This window comes from Ischnura elegans, chromosome 6 (assembly GCF_921293095.1).
Source record: "Ischnura elegans chromosome 6, ioIscEleg1.1, whole genome shotgun sequence".
Lineage (NCBI taxonomy): Eukaryota > Metazoa > Arthropoda > Insecta > Odonata > Coenagrionidae > Ischnura > Ischnura elegans.
In genome coordinates this window covers 33,164,771-33,183,470 of record NC_060251.1, presented here as the reverse complement: position 1 = coordinate 33,183,470, position 18,700 = coordinate 33,164,771, and the positions used below count along the sequence as shown (strand labels likewise).

At 35.6% G+C, this 18,700-nt stretch overlaps 1 protein-coding gene across 1 annotated transcript; it reads right to left on the bottom strand.

Annotated features, from left to right (window-relative positions):
- Positions 1–10,400: 10,400 nt before the first annotated feature.
- On the bottom strand, positions 10,401–14,645 carry LOC124160298 (cuticle protein 19-like). The gene is made up of 3 exons (XM_046536128.1): positions 14,550–14,645; positions 13,143–13,262; positions 10,401–11,341 (listed from the first exon to the last, which is right to left on the bottom strand). Exons 1-3 carry the CDS (start codon positions 14,562–14,564, stop codon positions 11,108–11,110), a joined length of 369 nt encoding a protein of 122 aa, XP_046392084.1. The 5' UTR covers positions 14,565–14,645; the 3' UTR covers positions 10,401–11,107.
- Positions 14,646–18,700: the final 4,055 nt, after the last annotated feature.

Genomic DNA, 18,700 nt, shown 5'->3' with positions numbered 1-18,700 from the left:
ATATTTCTTTTTGAAATACAGAGGTTTGAAAAGATTAGCTGATGCAAAAATTGTGTGGAGAGCTGCGTTAAACCAATCTTAGGATTGTTGATCAGTGATGATGATGCTATATTTTGTATTAAGTATATTTAAGTAGTTACACTGGCAGTGTGCATTTCTCTAACGGTATATTATATTATGTTTTTACCAGTGCGATTCTTGTCACATAATTCAGCTCATAACACACCAAGTGAGAATTAATTATATTTACTAAATCTATCTCAATGAAACCCCTGGCATTTGGCTTCCGGATGTTTATTGTAAGGCGATGCTTCAGATTTTATAATCTTCTAAAATGAAATTAACCTCCAAAAACCTGCCAGATACCCAGTGTTGTAATTGGAAAAAAAATTAGGCGGTACTTACCAGTAAATTCCAACAGCTGAACATATATTATACATCAGGCCGCGAAGGTATTTATCGGGTAAGCTTATATCGAGTTAGGATTTTAGGAGGTACACCGTACCGGCCCAACTACAGCACTGCAGATACCTCTCCAAGATGTTATCTAAATTCTCTAATGTCACTCTTATGGTTTCTCCATCCTTGGAAATTATTTTTTAAGCAAATGCCCTGACTTTGTTGCCCAAATTTCTGATCGCAAGTCATCATTTTCCGTTTGAATTCTTCCTATCACTCGTGGTGGAAAATAAGTTCGGAATTAGAATCTGAGAGGGACTTCTTCACTTTTCTGTCTCGAGAAAGTTGAGAGAAAATACTTTTACATGGGTTATGGTTGTTCATTGACTAGTGAGAAAAGGGACTTAAGAAGTTCAAAACGTCTTGTTAATGAATTCATGAGGCATTATAACGTGAGAACATTTGCTATAGTTATATAGACCAAGGATGAAATTCGTTATAACCCATGCGCTTGACTACGCTCAGAGTTACTTGTTTCATGCAGTGCTTTGCTAGAGAATTTGTGAGAGAGGTTGTTGGAGAATTGGGTTTACTCACATGTGGCATTTTTATGCTGACTTCTGCGTTTCTTTCTCGAAGTAACCCTAAACAATTAATGATAATTTGTAAAGGTCATTTTGTGATTGGCACAATGCACTGATTTCATTCATCTCTAGATAATACTAGAAAAAAGAAGGATAGTGTGGGAATACAGTACCTAGTAGCTTGTGCTGCGTGAGACTACATTGAGGCCGTAATGAAGTTTTCACCGTAATTTTTAGACGCCGTTGTGATCGTATTCATGAAATTGAGTCTCTATGGTAAGAGCATAGAGTAAGTATATACCATGCTTACTCTATGCTCTTACTTAAAGACAGCCAACGACTATTTAGAGGAGCTGAAACTTTTTCAGTACACTAATAAAAATTATATTTTCTGCATTATTCATTCATATTCTCCCAAGATGATAATGATCTTAATCTACTACAGAATTACTTAAATGACTATTTTTAGTAGTAACCACTTTGGTTTATATTCTACGAGCGTGCTGCGCCCCCTCCCAGCGGGCTTCCCCCGCTCTTTTCAATGCAGGTCCACAGAGGGATAGGCGCGTTTCTAATTTTTAAATGTAGAAAAAAAGGCAGAGTCTTATGCACAAATTTAATTGGAATTTTCATGTACAATTTGAGGTCAGAGGACCTCTTTAAACACGACATTAGAAGTAATTACACTATCCTCTGTTAAACGCACATGAAGACTCATACTTACGTATCAACAGGAGACTTGAATGTGGAATCAGCCGCATTTTGATAAAATTTATTTAAAGAATGCGAGATATTGTTGCAAATGAACAAATGTATCATTTTGTGCACCGTTAACGTCAGGAATATTTACGTTTTTGTTTTTTTTTTTATTTTTTTTTATTTTTTAAAAACCAATTTTAGGAAACAATAGCAATATTTAGGAAGTAAGATATGCCGTTGCATGTTCTCTGATAAATTCTGTGCATTTTGGTACCTCATTTGTAGAGTTTGGTTGCGTATAAGTTGAGAAAAAGGTATCTATACAGTAGAAATAATATAGAAGATTCACCCATCAGTAAGTATGTGGGATAATGTCACTTCTTAAGACTCCAACGGCTGTGGAAGTCAAATTTCCCATAAAAATTTATATTGAGCGTGTTGGCCAAACTCACCGCTCGTCATTAGCTCAAATACAGGTATTCAATACCAATTATTATATTTGCTCTTCTAGAAATAACTCATTCATAGATATGAGGCAGCTATGAATACAATGAATGCTTAATAATCTCTTCTTATCTATGACATCTTAAAGCCTCTGGCTCGCCATTCATTTCGTTTTCCAGATCAAGAATCAAACTGATTCTGTTTCAATTATCACTGTTGCTTTGTTTCTATTATTCTACGGCTGCTGTTTCAAGCACTCATCAGTTCAAGAGTATTTACTACTGACAAATAAGATTTTCTGGGCGTCTAAGAGCTATATTTACATGATATTCTCCTATGAAATCGTGCAACAAATGACATTAATATATAGAATTAACTTCGTTCGCCAGTAATATAAGTACGCGACGATTGCATCTACGGTGTTTATGATTTTTTCGGGCGATTTATCTTTATGCTGACTTTGCTTAGTTTTTGTGACTTTCTTGAACACTCTCAGTATGCTATGTTATTTTGTTGCAAATCTTAACATCAACCAAGATTCATTCCATTCATCGATACATTACTTTATTAATTCATGTAAATATTTTTCATGGTTCCATTTTAATCAATGTCCCTTTCTTTTCCGTCCTTAAACATCTTTGTGAATCTTTACTATCACGCAAATTGCTTCATCATCGTACACTGGATACTTTTTTTCTGCTTTCTGCTGCTTTGGAGGAATGCTTAATTTAAAATGTTTCTGTAAACTCGCTTTCCGATAAGCTAACAACCGGAAATTTCAGGATAACTCAGATATAGATAATAGTGCAATATTAAAATATTTTTATAATGATAGAAACTGCATCTCGAATTTTAATCAACATTTAAAGTTAAATAAAGAGATAAGTTTTGAAAAATTGCCATCAATATCTGACGGTGGCGGTGCAATTATTAAAACAAAAATAATTGTATATAAAAGCATAGCAGTAAATTTGTTTGTCTCGATTTTTTTAACTGTCACAAGTAAAACTTTATTTTTTATAAAAATATATTTTTACATTTTCATAACTACCTGCTTATTCCTTGCCAACTATTTTCATTGTTAATGTAACTAATGAGCAGTGCATCTTAAAATTTTGTTGGTTAATTACAACCCATAGAGATAAATTTACCCACTGTGGCACATGAAATGCAAGATGCTGGTAAAAGCTAAAAATTTAATGTAATTTATGTTCAAGTTTTATCTTAACTTGAAATAACTTAAGCGTCCGTAACTCGCCGTAAATTACACACAGTCACGGAACTGCCTAGATTTTTAATGGGAATTAATTAAAACAAATCTCACTGTCATTATTATTCCCTTAGAGAAATTATTCAAGGAGTCCATGATTTATGTCCTCAAATCAGCTTATTCTATAGTCATCAAGATAAATTTCATCTTGATAGGCGGCCCTTCCTTAGTTTCTCTCCCTGCTTTATTATTTACGCATTAATCATGAGCATATGCATTAACTTCCTTCCGTCAAACCTTTGGGTATTATTTCCACCGCTGAGCGCTCAAATTTTAGCAGTGGCCCAATTAAAATTCTGCTCCAATATTTAATCTACTTGACGCTCACCTAAAGCCAGAGATCCTTAACAGTGAACTTGGGCGGGCGGCGCGCCGCGACGGTATCGACTATTTCTGGAGGCGGTAGACAAGCATTGTGCAATCATACTGACATTTAGAGCGTGAACCACTTTTATAATTGGAGTTCTTATTCTCTGAAGTCTTTCCAACCATATTTGACTGTTCTTAAACGGTAAAATTGGAGTACTTTCCTTTCAAGTATATTTTATGCCATTCCAAGATATTTATAAAATATCTAAGGTGGAATAAATATCTGAATTATGATTCAAGATGTCAATGATAAGCATAATTCCTTCATAATATTGAAAATATTGGTGAAGATAGTTAAAGATTACGTAATATATGTTCAAATACAACACGAAAGCAAAACGAATGTTTTTCCAAAACTTGTTACCATGCATGATCGATTTAATTGAATAACCCTATTCTATCGCTTAGATGGATGGAAAAAATTATCTATTTGCTCTGTTTTATTTCAATATGAAGTATTTTATTATCCATTATATTGAATAATTATTCACTTAATTGTTCCTGTTTCCTAATTCAGCCAACGATTTTCCAAATTAATTTTTCCCTTCCAAATCGAATTACGTGGAAAATATTGACTTGCGTGCTTAGACGGATTTACCCAAACTTATCTGATTCCTAATATGAATGCAGCAAAATATTTCGCCAAAATCGCGGCTTGCTCGCGTCTTCCAGCCTATGCAAAAAATAATTAAAGACAGCTTAGGGAGAAGACTCATAAATAAGGGTCCTTTCAAAGATGAGACGGATGGTAGAGGTATTAGCCTCAACAGTAGGAATGTTAGAGAGATTTAAATATATGATTATTTGTGTGTGGTGGAATATAGAATGGCTAAGCAAAATGGCAATCTGCAGTAGAAATATAATTTGCCTTTATATGATTTATCTTGGAGTGTGTCATGTGTTATATAGTGCATGTATTCTGGGAAAATGATATTCAAGAATTGGATGGATGAGGCAGATACTTTGTTGAGATCTAATATGTGATATGAAGTGAAACGCTTTGCACCTTCCACATAAAAATGTATTCAACTACAGTCGACATGTTTCGCTGCACTGCAGCATTAACAAGACTAAACCAAGAAATTAACCATGCCAATATATACACAAAATGCACACTCGCAAACATTTGAGAAATTGGGGGTGGAAGGTGGGGTGGAAAGGAGGGTTGGGAATTTTAACATGTCGACTGTAGTTTAATAAATTTTTGTGTGGAAAGTGCAAAGTGTTTCGCTTCATATCTCAGTATTGGTATTCAAGAACTGAAATACTTGAGAACAGAGATAAATTCATATGCATCTATGAAGACAAATACGTATTTTCCACAATAAATGCTTCGTTAGTACTCGATTATCTTCATGAATTCATATATTTGTGTTGGGATTAAAAATATTGCGCTGCTGCTCGGTTATCTAGTTCCTAGCTGGGTTATCTAGTTCTAGATCCAGGCATTCGATAACTCTCTAGTTGCTTTGAAATATCCGTTCAGCATTAAATTTAACCATATTAAAAAAATATTATTGAATACGCAAACCGTGATAATTTTAACACCAAAATTTTTTCTCGGTGAACAATGGCGAACTCCTGGATCTTTCACCGGGTAAAATTCTCCGTAACTCCTTCCAAGGCTTCAATAAGCGAGCCGCCTATCGTCCTCAGGGATTCAGGAATCCAATGAAAATTCCATTTGGAGATCTGGTTTGGACATTATTTACCGCGCCTAAGAGCGGTAAATCTCTCACTGTCATCTGATTGGCTTCCTGTCCCTGCGGATTTCCAAGAGGTGGTCCCATATTCTGCTTTTTTTGTAGCATCTGTCTTTTTTGATTATATTGTCTTCCTGCCTGATCTGAATATATTATTTCACTTAGCAATCACAGTACCATGAAGTAGGCACACGAGCTTCGTATTTTTACAGTGAATATGGTCACGATGGACGCTGAGCTTCGCCTCTCGCAGGATATACACAGGTGAATAGTAACACCGCATCAAATCTTAATATAGTCTATATGCCGTAGGGTGGTGTACGGGCCCGCCATCTACCTGAGTCGGTCCTTTCCTCCCTCCGGCGATCGCGACTCAGATGCTGGCGGGCCCATGTGCCACCCTACGGTATAAAGACTAATCTACATCTACAAAATACCCTGCGAGCCAACTCTAGGGTGTTTGGCAGGGGTTGATGATTCACCAGCATGCAACTGGACTCCCACACGCACAGCACACGGTCCAGCTAGCAAAAGGAATGTTAGTCTCCGTAAGATATGGTTAATTTCGTTAGGAAAGACACTGCTCTTGAATTTATCTAAAAGGTTAAGTCTACATTTCAACCTATGGTCTGACATAGATTCCCATCCGAGTGTATTTAAGGAGTCAGTTACACTAACAAGACTATCTCAACGACCTTTCACGTTCCGGTAGCTCTTCTTTGCACGCGTTCTAACTCTGTTATTAAGCCTTTTTCATGAGGATCCCAAACACTGGCAGCGTATTCTAAATGGGGTCTAATTTCTGATAAAAAGTAGCTAATTTCTCTCACTGTGTCGTCGCACTTTCCTAATATTCTTTCAACAAAACCCATTTTACGATTATCTTGACCTATTATTTCCCGAACACGTTTATTCTAATAAGTGTAATATATTGCTCTTGGTTGTTATCGAATGGATTTCAACTCCACTGTATTTTTAAATTGATGTCGGGTATGGTCTACTTTAAATTAGTAATTTTATCCTCGCTCACTCAGTGATTTAATTTCAAAGTTGGTTTGGTTAGGTCATGGTAGAATTCACCCCGGACTAAATCATTGGCGTGTGAAACTCACACTTTCAGGGCAGGGAGGCCAGTTACTTTCCTGGGCCACCTCGTGCTTCGAGGATATATTTTCGGGCTGTCCGAATGCTTCAGCCCGGGTTTGAACCCGCATTTCCTAGATCAGCAGCCATTGGCTCCCCAATTTTAGCCTAAGGAAAATGAAAATATAATTTTTTCATAATTATTTTGATTTTATTTTATCTTCACCGACATTCAGGTCTGTAACAAAAATTTATTTCCTAACATTCCACTGCTACTACCTTCCAGAGATCGGGTCATTTCGTTGTCTTGTTGCTGATGAAAGTACTTTGATAACCAACATTATGCTAATTGAGTATTCGTTCACCTGAGGCTAAAATTGGCTAACAAGGAATTTTTTCGCACGTCGAATATTTCTAATTGACTATCCGTTGCTTTCTTTCTCCATAACCCATGACGCATTCATATCCATTATCTGATTTGGTTTGCTTCTTAGAACGTGAGTAATCTAATGACTCCAAAATATTGAAATTATCTTGCTCATTTCCGCATTCTTTTCTAATTCTCGAAAATCTAATCAATAGCAAACATCTATCTCGCGGAAGTTACTTAATTTCATTTATTTGATTTCTAATACCAATGAAAATCAGTTATTTATAGAAATATATATCTTTACAAGGAGAAGCCGTAGTAATTATCTCTCAAGAGTAATTTCATCAGATAAAAAGTAAACCCGATTTGGACGAATTCAATTTACTTTATATCCAATTAGTCGGACAAATGCGCATGAGATACCAGATTCAAGTCTCGAATTTACAGATTCTGTCAATTTTTCGGTATAAATCCAAATTAATGCATTGGTAAAGTTACTAATATGCGATAAATCATTATCTGTGCTGTACAATGTACATAGCTTTAACTTGACGCAATCAATTAATGTTGGCGTCTGCTCATCTCCAGCCCTACCCCTTTCAATTCTCAAACATTCTTGCATGTATATAATTAGCCTTACGACCTTGTCTATCCTTCCTTCACGGCTCATTAAGCCTTATTTAATGTCTCTTTGATTGAAGTAGCAATCTACGGCTTTTTTGTGTAAACTCACGCCGTCTCACAATCAGTTCATTCACTTTCTGCGTGACAGAGCCTATAACCACTTTTTTCTGAATTCAATGTCGGTGGATAACACAGTATCCGTATGCCACTTTTATCCCAAATGCTGTTTTGATCACTGCAGTTGAATATTTCCTCCTTCAGTGGACCATATATGAGGTTCCTTGCTTTTCTGGTAATTGGCAAATCCTTACGTGGCTGTCAGTTCAAAATTCAAATTCTTTTAGGGTATCATTTAATACATTTATTTCACCTGCCAGGGCGATGTTGTTACTCCAACTTCAAAATGTATTTTTGCTTTTATTTAAAACGATTTCGTTAGAAAGGAAAAAATAAAGAAAAACAGGGCAACTTAAGGTCAAATTTTCTAACTATATCCTAATTATGTCATTTCACTGGGGTTGATGAAGCGAAAAATAGTGTTGTTTTTTTGTCAATGCGTTTTCAAACTTCAGAGTTTAAACATTTTTGATTAGAAAGCACGTTGGGGTTATTGCTTGTGAATCTTTATGCTTAGGGGCAGAAAGGGAACATATTGTTTCATTTGATTAAATTTATATGGGAGAGTATTCACTATCACTCTTAAATTTTTATCTAGCTAAAACTACGCTGCTAGGTAATGTATCTAGTAGATATTTCCGTAATTAAACCCTTTGGGAATTCATTACTTATCTCCTATTTGATTCTAAAACGTATTTTCAAACATGAGTAAACAAATCATTTGGTATTACATGTCAATTTACACTAAGGATGATTCGATTGAAAATTACATTATGCATTGAGTAATATTTTGGGCTATACAATAGATCTCATGAAACAAAAACGGAAAAATTAGTCATACGATATATACTGTCTCATTATTTTACTTTGCATATAATTCGGAAAGTTTTTACGATAATTGAGCGCTTTTGATATACATAATACATGTAAATCCTTTGAAAAAAACATTCATTGAGAAATTTAATCACCGTACTCTTGCATCAAGTATCTGCTACTCAATTTCAAAGTTTGGTAGTTTATTTTTGTACTTTATACGTAAAGCTGAACTTTGGAAAGCATTTGAAGAAAGTAATGCTTTATTTCATTTTTTTTTTCATTTCTATCATATGTAATACTGAATAATATCAATATTAATGTCGTCAAATCAAATAATTGAACTGTCTTCAAGATATGAATATAAATTATGGCATGAATATGAATGGGTCATGGTAAAGTGACTGCGAATAGGTATAGGTAAGGCGATGATGTTCTAAAATCATTGCGATACGGTAGAAAAGAGAATGATACGGAGAATTCTGTTCGCGACTGTTGTAAATTACCTTTATTTCATTAATTTATTATTATTCGAGTTTTTGATGGCTAATGGGTGCAGCTTCTATTTAGATTTAAAAAAATTATATGGAAGTCGGAACACGGTATGAATAAATAAGCCGGTGCAATACTATTTGAAAGAGGTAAACAGCTTTAAAGGGTCAGTATGAGGATAACACTAAGATATCACAATGCTACCTTCCGATATGGAGAAAATGAACCATCTTCTGACATTAGGGGTTTTGAAGTAGTGAAATGATTATATCTAATGAGAAAAAGGTGAAACTTAAGTATTATGATTATCTGAGGATATAATGTTTAAATGATAGGAGATATGAAGTTAATTATCAATTCAGTTATTCTTCTAGGGCCCTACACCAGGTTAATTCAGTGGCTTTGGCCGACGTTTCGGAAAACGACTTGTCCTCCACTCTCTAGGCATGTTACCGTCTGGATGTCCAATTTCACACCGAATCGAATTGACCGTTTGCCGAGTGCAACAATAAGGCGCAAGTGTCTTCCGTTTGTATGATGGTATTTTTAAGTTCTTTCCTTACCTAATTCATGCAATTGATTACAGGTATCCGACTATTGCTAGGATGAAAGCCAGTATCATGATTGAAATATTTTGGATTGAGGCGGATCTCAATGGCTTCCTCGTTCGATTATGTGGTCCCAGTGGTGTTGTGAGCAGCAAAATATTTACATAAACTCAACTTGATTCATCGGTTTCATAAATTTATGTAATTAGATTCAAATATCGAATCAAATAAATATTTTTCTTGGTGAATATTATCCACCAGAAAAAAATTATAGTCGTTTGTTTTTTATCTTTGCCTTATTCAGACATCATGGAGAAGCTATTAGCAAACTATTTGCAGCACATATATTTTAACCAGTAAAATTTTTATGTTTCCTGGAGGATCCTCAACTACTTGTCCTAACGATCATATAAGATGTTTAATGTCCGTGACGAAAGGTTTTCTCCATAGAAAATATTTTGACTTAGAACGAATTCTTATCAGAGCTGCCTCTGTGCATGATATAGTTTGCGTTCTTGCGTGATACACTTTCAGATTACTACAGTTCTTGATTCTTTTGATTTATTTTATAATTTATTAGATATTTTTAAGAATTGCATTACAATGGCTTCTTCATTTTTCTTGTTACTCCCAAATTCTGTGGTTAATTTCTAAGATTTCTTACCTAGCTAAAGTTGTATTATTTATTGATAACCACATTTTTATAATGAGAAAATATAAATTATATTGTAACGTATGAAGCTAATTTTGAAAAATTTGAATTTTTGTTGTGCAGTGCAATAGATTTTTAATTCTATGTAAAACCAAAAATATATAATATAATTGAGGCAAAAATGCCAATTAATAAATGAAAAAAGGCTAAAGGATTTAAATAAAGAAATAAGATAAGGTAATAACATTTTAATGGAGATGGTATGGTACATAGGAAATTAATACATTTTTCCTCACTCCCACCGATGATGACTTAGAGTAGATGACATAATTGAGTTGGAGTTGGTGATGAGGGACATTTTTATTTCTTAACTTTTCATTATCTGAGTATCACAAAAAAATCACTGTACTTAACCATTTCAGAGTTAACAGGTATATTCCAGTGATTTTCAGAGCTATTCTATTATTGCGTCTTGAGTCAAACATGCTGAGTTTTGTGAACAAGCAGCTTACAACGTTGAAATTCATGCGTTAAATCTGGGTTATTCGGATCTTCAATTGCATATTTATTTCAACGTGAAAATGAAAATATCGCATCTAAGTAATGTCAACAGTTTAAAAAATGATTATCTGTCCAATTCTAAGGCAGTGTGTAATATAATAAGTAATGTATACATTAAAATGCTGGATTTGTAAATTATTTTCCTTCGTTCAAATGCGATATCATCTATTTTTTCGTTGAAATCTACATTTAGGGATAGAAAATACTTCCCATAACTATTCTGCTGAAATATGTTTAAAATATTATGAGGTGATTGATAGGAGCTTTTATGAAATGATGAAGGAATGAACAGTTTTGACGCGTATTATACTAGTGATGCGGTCACATATCCAGATTTGAGGAACATTATGATGAGTGCCTGGTGATTCCGTCGTTAGCATCAGTGATGGAGCCCGGAGTGGTGGTCGTGGGAAGCGACGCCGGATCTGTGCACGACTGCGTTGAATCCGTTGTGCTTGTCAGCTGTGTACTCGACCGTGCGAACGGTGCCGTCTGATTCGTGGAGGCTGTAGGATCCCTTCACAACATCTCCATCTCTCTCCTCCCATTGGTTCTTGATATCTCCAGTGTGAGGGTCGTTCACTCCGTAGTTATACTGGTACTTGGGATAAGCCTAAAGGAAAAGAAATGAAGCAACAGCTGTAATAACTTTGTAGTGAAATAAGTATTTAGATAAAACAACCTTTCAGATCATTTGCGTTTAGGGAACGTTAGCTAAGAAAACTCTGGTTAGTAATATGGCTCCAGCAGTACCCTGTTCAAAACAATTGGCACCGAAGAACCCGTGACTCAACGTCCCATCCGACGGACGGATGTGTTGAATTAGAAGTGCCCTCTACATTTAAATCAAGAAGGTTTCTGGCGGCCTGAAAATTTTATTCTCCCGCAGGAACTTGAACCGTTCTCGCAGGATTGACAGAAAATTCCCTAATCCCCTCACCAATCTGATTTCCTGCAATTATTTTAATTACTTTGAGCCACATAGAGGGTTAATATTTTCTAGGAACCATATAACTGTTTCTAAGTTTCTTATGAATTCACTATAGATATTCAACCTTCCAATGACTGGATAAATAACCTTGGGTTTTCAGAGGAAAATATTTTTGAAGCTAAATATGCACGTAATTACATAAATTCCCATGAATTCCAAATTTGTGGCCGGTGCTTGAGCAATGTATACACAAAATATTAAAATATCCCCACCCCGCCCTTCGTACTATGCAAATATATCCATCTATTTATATCGGCTCCGGCGATAAAAAATAATAATTTAACGTGAGAGCATTTTAAAATATTTTCCCTTTGATTATGATAAAGTGAATAAAAGATTTACATTATGATTTTAGATTATCGTTGCACAAATACTGATTCTGATTACAAGTAAAATGCAGGACATTTGAGTAGGAAGTGTTTAAGGCTATTCCAGAATATTTATGTCATTATTCCCATGAATATGTCGCATTATACAATGACATATTTTTTTCACTTTCTCCCTCTTTTTAAATTAGTGAACATTTCATGAAGGTCGGAAATAACTTGTGAATAACTTCTAAATCATCGCTATAAATCATACAAAAGTAATATAAATTCCATTCCGTACAAAATTGTCTACTGTTGAATGGAGAATCGTTGAAATATCTCCAAAGTGCTATTCACCATGATTTTGTTATAGTATCGAATGGTATTTTAAGGAGGCAACCGACATTTAATATCATTTGCGCCATGTGGAAAAGGGTAGGGGAAGGAGGGTGTAGAGAAACTCAGCGTCGGCATTGGCCTTCTTTTATGGTAAGGGGCCAGGGGGACCACGGCTTTACATTCCATCCGACGGACGGAGCCTGTTACTTGAAGAGTCCTCCATGCAGTGCTCAAACAGGAATTGGGGGACCTCTGAAAATTCTCTGCCAACGCCAGGATTCAATACGGGCTGTGTAGTTATTAACCTAGTCACCACAGCAATCCAATCTCCCATGAAAACTGTGAATGACACTCTTGGCTGAATAAGCAAATGTGCGATTTTGATATTATGTCATTGCCATTAAGTGAAGAAAATAATTTTTTCGAAGTTTTCTGGGGCCTTTGAACGCCTTCCTGGGTTTTATAAGGCCTCTTCTCTTCGATCGTTACGAATGCATAGCAAATGCTGAATGAATCCCCGTAATTATTTTGTTACGTCTTACGTTAGCGAGTCAAATTTGGAAAATGAAAGTTTTAGAAATTTTAGGCAGGCAAAAAATTTTGAAAATGTTTGTTAGTTCATGAATAAAATTAAAAAAACTCTTGGTGAAGACAAAAAGAAGAGATAGTTGTGATGAAATTTGTAACGATTCATAGAATTAACGCAATATTTAAGTTGATTTCCCAGGATTTGGCCAAATTGCCTTCATTCGGACTAGTCGACAGTGCATACTCACGTAATAGTCAACGGCATGTCCATGGTCTTCACCACCTCCGTATCCTGCGGCAAATCCTGGCTCGGGGAAAGCGTGGCAGACGGCAGTTGCGACGGCAACGACCGCGATCAGGGCGAAGATCTGCACAATAGGGGTGCGGGAGAAAGCGTGATTAGCCTCATTTCACAACAATTCTAGGCGATCATTTGGCGTTGATGAGGAAGGTTGCGCCGCTGATTATTACAATTAAGATAAATTATGTGAGACAATGGATCCCATTAGAACTCCACGATCCTTTTCCGCAATGCGAAATATTTTCTAGGAGAATTCCGCATCTTTAAGTTCTATGAAGAGTCATTTTCCGCTTTGAAGTTGCAAGAGGCCGATTGATTGCTACTTTGAGGAGTCTTTCGTTATAGAAACTATAGAAATTGAAAATCCGGTGTAGCTCTTATTTTTAGTTATATTTACCACTGCTATACATCAAGGAATTTTAGAATCTGGTTGGTTTACGGTACATTTTCTCGCATATTTTTTCCCTATCGCTGCGGTGTTATGTTTTGCGTTTTTCTAACTTCGTACTGCCTGGTTAATTTAGCTCTTCCACTGCCTTTTGTTGCAAATATTCGCACAATATGTACAGATATTTTATAAATAATTTTTGCAGAAAATTTTTATGACACGTTGTAGGTATAAATACGTGATAAAATATTTTAATATTGCATCTTACATAACTGTAAAGGGGCTATTTAATTAATTTTTATATTAAAATAAGGACTTAATTTTATGTAAAAGTGATTGCTTGCATTAAATGTGCCGAGAAAATGCATTTTTATTTCCCATGCTGCACGAAAAAGACTGAATTCGTATTATGTGGCCTCAAATATGCTTCTTCCTAGGTAAATAGTCGTGTAAAAACTTTTAATGCAGGTGAGCTAGAAATTTAAGTTTTTTTCATCGTATTTTGATCAAAACTTGTCTCAATCTTGACCTCATGAATTAATTTGAGTATCTCACTTTCCCTGCAGTATTGGGCCAACGTTCAGATTGGCCTGCTGTGATGCGCTATCGTTAGAATAGTACCTCTAAATTAGACTTGGAAATACGAGCGAAATAAATGTAGAAATAACTACTCCTAATTAGACTCCAGAAAATGAAGACGGTTCCCTTTCATCCAAAATTCCGATTATATCGTTTATCTCTGAACAATTTCATCAGTTACTAGGAGTTATATTGGGTGGGGATAGATTTTCAAACTAAATAAGCCTCAATTTTTTTATGTGACTCGTCGAATCTGTGGTAGACACGGAGTGATAGAATAAATCCCCAAGTTGATTGGCTATAACATGGACAACGATTTCAAGTAGTCCCAAACTTAATGACGCAGCGAATACAATCACGATATCCAAATCATGGAATAAGATTCACCTTGACGGAAGCCATTTCGAGCAGCAGATGAAATCCTTTTGGAGCTGGAGTACGAATTGCAGATGAAGCACTGACTTCCTACTTGCTTGCACGAACTGTTGCTATTCCACTTGTGATGCTCCCACAGATCCACCAAGGCTTTATATAGGTATACTTCCCACTTGCTGTGGCTGCTTGAATTTCCTCCCCTCCACCGCCTTCGACGCTGTGCCATATGATCACAGAAGGGTGAAACGACCGCTGGTGGAAGGGTTGTTGTTGCGGTGTCGGAAATAGGGTGAGAGTAAGAGTTGGAGAAATAATGACCACGCGGACGTATAGGTCTTCTTCCTCGATGAGGGAAAGGAGAGCGTTCGGCCATCTCTATGGCTGAGGGAACTTTTGCGAAATATATGAAAAATGAGAGTGGTCAATTTAACGCTGCAATAAAGCTCGCTTCTTTTTTTTACGATACGCCCTTTGGAGACCCAAACGCTAGGTGGTGGTTTTCACTTTCAAAGGTCTTCGTTAGAGATCGGAAGTAATTCTCTCTTTCTTTGTCAGCATTATGATTTTCTATATCCAATATGCCCTGAAGTATATGAATTCCACTTCTTAAGGGCAACCAATCATTGAGTTGCAGCAGGTGCGGAGATTCATGTAACTCTTTTATCCGCAGTAGTTGTCAGATGGGACGCTTAATTTATGGCTGTACTTGAAATAATTGCCGAGAAAGCCCATTGTTCTGGATGCTCATCTTCGAAACAATGGTCTATTTCGAGCTTCTAATGGCTTGAAAACATCTAGCATTACTATTTTTTGGTAAGTTTTTCCACAATCCAGCTATACAGCGGTCAACCTATTTAATCATTGATATTCATTCTGAATTTGAATGATTTACCGAATTATTTTCACGTGTAAATACTGCATCAAAGGTTGTGATTAATATATATCCACTGCTATTGTATATATTGCAATAATTATGTATAAATATCCACTACCTTTATATTTACGGTTATGAAATATTTGCCGTTCTCATAGAACCTTGTAATTCTGCATAAAATAGATTGATGACTCCTACTTTACTCCATACTATCGATTTATATGCATCACATGGTCTTCACTGTTGAAGTGTCTAACGTAGTCATTGAACGTGCCAAATTTTTGTAGTTTTCCCTCACTTTTCAGGGAATGTTTTCTTTTATTCCTCATTTTTATTTTTAAATCGCATAAAATTTATTTCTTAAGTCCACTTCATTCCGCAAAATATTTTATTTATCTCAAAATCTTGCGTCTTCCTTGATTTAGAAAATACTTAACAAATTGCAATTAGAGGATAACTACGTGTGGTTTGCATTGGGGATGCATATTACTAGATTATCTAGGTACGTAATATTAAAGCTCTAAAAAGTATAGACCCTAGTTCAGCTGTCTTTATTGCGTCTTTCTTTGAAGTAGGTCTTTTCATTGTTAGAACATAACCATTAACCTCTGTGCGTGGGAATTGAGCCAAATATTTATTCCTCCCGAATTATATACTTTATGTTTCGTTACGTTATTTTTAATATTAAATTTAAATATGCACTTATTTATATTTTTAAAAGTAGCAGATATTCCAACACTTCCATTATGTGTCAAAATGTAAGCATTGGATTATAATAAATTTCTCGTTTTTATCTTTGAAATATATCCAATATAATCTTAGGAAAATATCAATCTACTCTGTTGAGTAAATTGATATTTTCCTAAGATTATATTGGATTATCTGATCATTATGGTCTGGTTGTGACATTTTATATAAATCTCACTTTGAGGAGGCTGCATTAAGATTCAAATGCCTGCAAAAGAAATATTGAATGTTTCTTTTTCTGCAAACAAAATTTTCCGCGTCATTGTAGTTGAATATCGTCATACAAGGGTTTATATTTTACTTAATTTAGTAAACGCTGTGAAGGAGCTCAATTGTATGTGTTTTGCATGAGAGATAGGCATCCACTTAAAATGCTGTCCCTGTGCATAATGGGACTGAAATTACTTGGAATTAATTTTTGGTGAGCTGGCGTGGGAAAACGGAAACAAGCACTCCTAGAAGGTGCTTCCTGTTATGCGATGCAATTATTGTTCTAGATATTATTCCTATCAATCAAACGCGGATGTATATTCTTTGAGCTTCAGACACGTTTTCATTAAAAATTGAATTTATAATGAGAAAGTTAAGGAAACATGATTAGAACAGCAGATATCGACGGCATTGTTGAGGAAGTAACTATCTTCTGCGGTAATGCCCAAAATAGTCATGATTTTCAGTTCCGGTTCTGTGAGGCACTGCGTTGAAGCCATCGTGTTTATCCACCGTGTAGGTACTCAAATACACGGATCATGCTTTCTGCTATAGCTTCCTTTTTTTTACTAATCCACATGCCTTAACTTCCCAGTGGCTCTACTAATGTCCAGTTATCGAATCGTTTACGACATAGTTGCGCTGATACATCAAATAGTAAAAATGCAAAATTTGTAAAATGTAAAATTTATATTTTTGATGGAATACTGGGAATGAAATTTTCCGCCAGTTCAAGTATTGTTTGAAACTTCATTGACGGTGAATTGGACGAGAGGTCTTTTGGGGACTTTTGACTTCATTCAATCGTGAATATCGTGTTTTCTTGACTGGAATATTTGGGGTAACAATTCTTGGTAAACGAAGCAATTATTTTCTTCTTAACGTAAGTCATGCTAAAGTCTATCTATGGAGGACTAGTGGAAGGGAAAAAGAGCAAGGGACGGCCCCGAATGAGTTGCATAGGACAGGTTATAAAGGATGTAAAAGAGAAGAAATTCGTCGCTGTAAAAAGGCTGGCGGATAGGAGAGAGAAATGGAGAGCTGCGTCAAACCAACCTTAGGATTGTTGACTAATGATGATGATGAACGTAATTTAATGAGGATATAAGCGTTTAAAACGCTTTTAAGAAGGCGTTTCGTCGTTAAATTTAAAATATTCATGCTTAGTTGGCCCCTATGTCTACAAGAAAGTCACCAACATGTTTTAGGATTATCTTGGAATTCAGTTGCAAGAAATCAGTTTCGGAAATGTTTACAAATCTACAGCCTGACCCGTGTTTGCTCGATCAAAAGTACTATTGCATTAATTTAAAGTGCATCAATTTTATTTTATCGAGTTTGCTAACAGCTTCCTGCAAGGCTGTTGATCTCAGAACCATCGCATGCTTTTGATCTGCATTAACTTCTTGAAAATCTCTGTGTAACATGAGAGAGACTGCCATAGTCTGAGGATGAACCAACTGCTGTGGCGTGAAAACCTACCGTATGTACGCCTAGCTTTTACGCCTGGTTCTACTACTATCTAGCGTATATACGAATGCATTTGTACGAATTAGTTTAAAATTTAGGGTAATATTTGTCTTTAATAAGAAAGGATATCTTGATAATTCTTTATCGATATAGTTTATGGTCTCTCGTATATCATCTATAGCATAATCACAAAGTAAATACTCCTTTTTGAATTGGGTATTTGATGGATTCTGTCTTTAATTTATCATGATAATTTTACTAGATATTTCGTCAAATACAACAAGTCTTAATATTTTACTGGAGTAGTGTGTTCTGTAAAATGAGCGGAAATTTTATTTTTAATGTATTACTATCAATCAATGGCGTAGCCACGGGGGGTTCTCAGGGCTACAACCCCCTTTGAGCTTTTAAAAGCACTGCCTGCCTATTTTAATAAATACTCATACATAATTTCTGTTTTTGAATCCTAAAATTCATGTTTTCTACATCAAAAATCCCAAAATTTTCCGGGGAAGGACCCCATGGCTCTGGGTGGTTTTCCATGCACCCCGAAAGGGCCCCGAAGTCTCCGGTGAAACCCCCCAATTTCAAAAGCCTGACTATGCCAGTGCAAAAAATGCTCCATTGATCATTCCCTTGAACAGTTTTTACATCTTAGTCAAGCTATAAAATCGTGATCGAAGAATACTTATAGATTATTTTGCAGCAGTAGCAATCTTGATATTGCACATTATTTTAAAATGTTTTTATAAAGTCACTTTATCGCCTGTTAGCTTGACCTTCTGGGAAAAATTTTGTATCTGGAATTTAGCCAACTTCCCGGATAGCTATGGACATAAAATATCCAGTACGGATTAGAACC

Coding starts and splice junctions, on each gene's coding strand:
- LOC124160298 (XM_046536128.1), bottom strand. Junction 11,342..13,142: donor GACATGCCGTTGACTATTAC/GTGAGTATGCAC, acceptor CTTTTCCTTTAG/GCTTATCCCAAGTACCAGTA.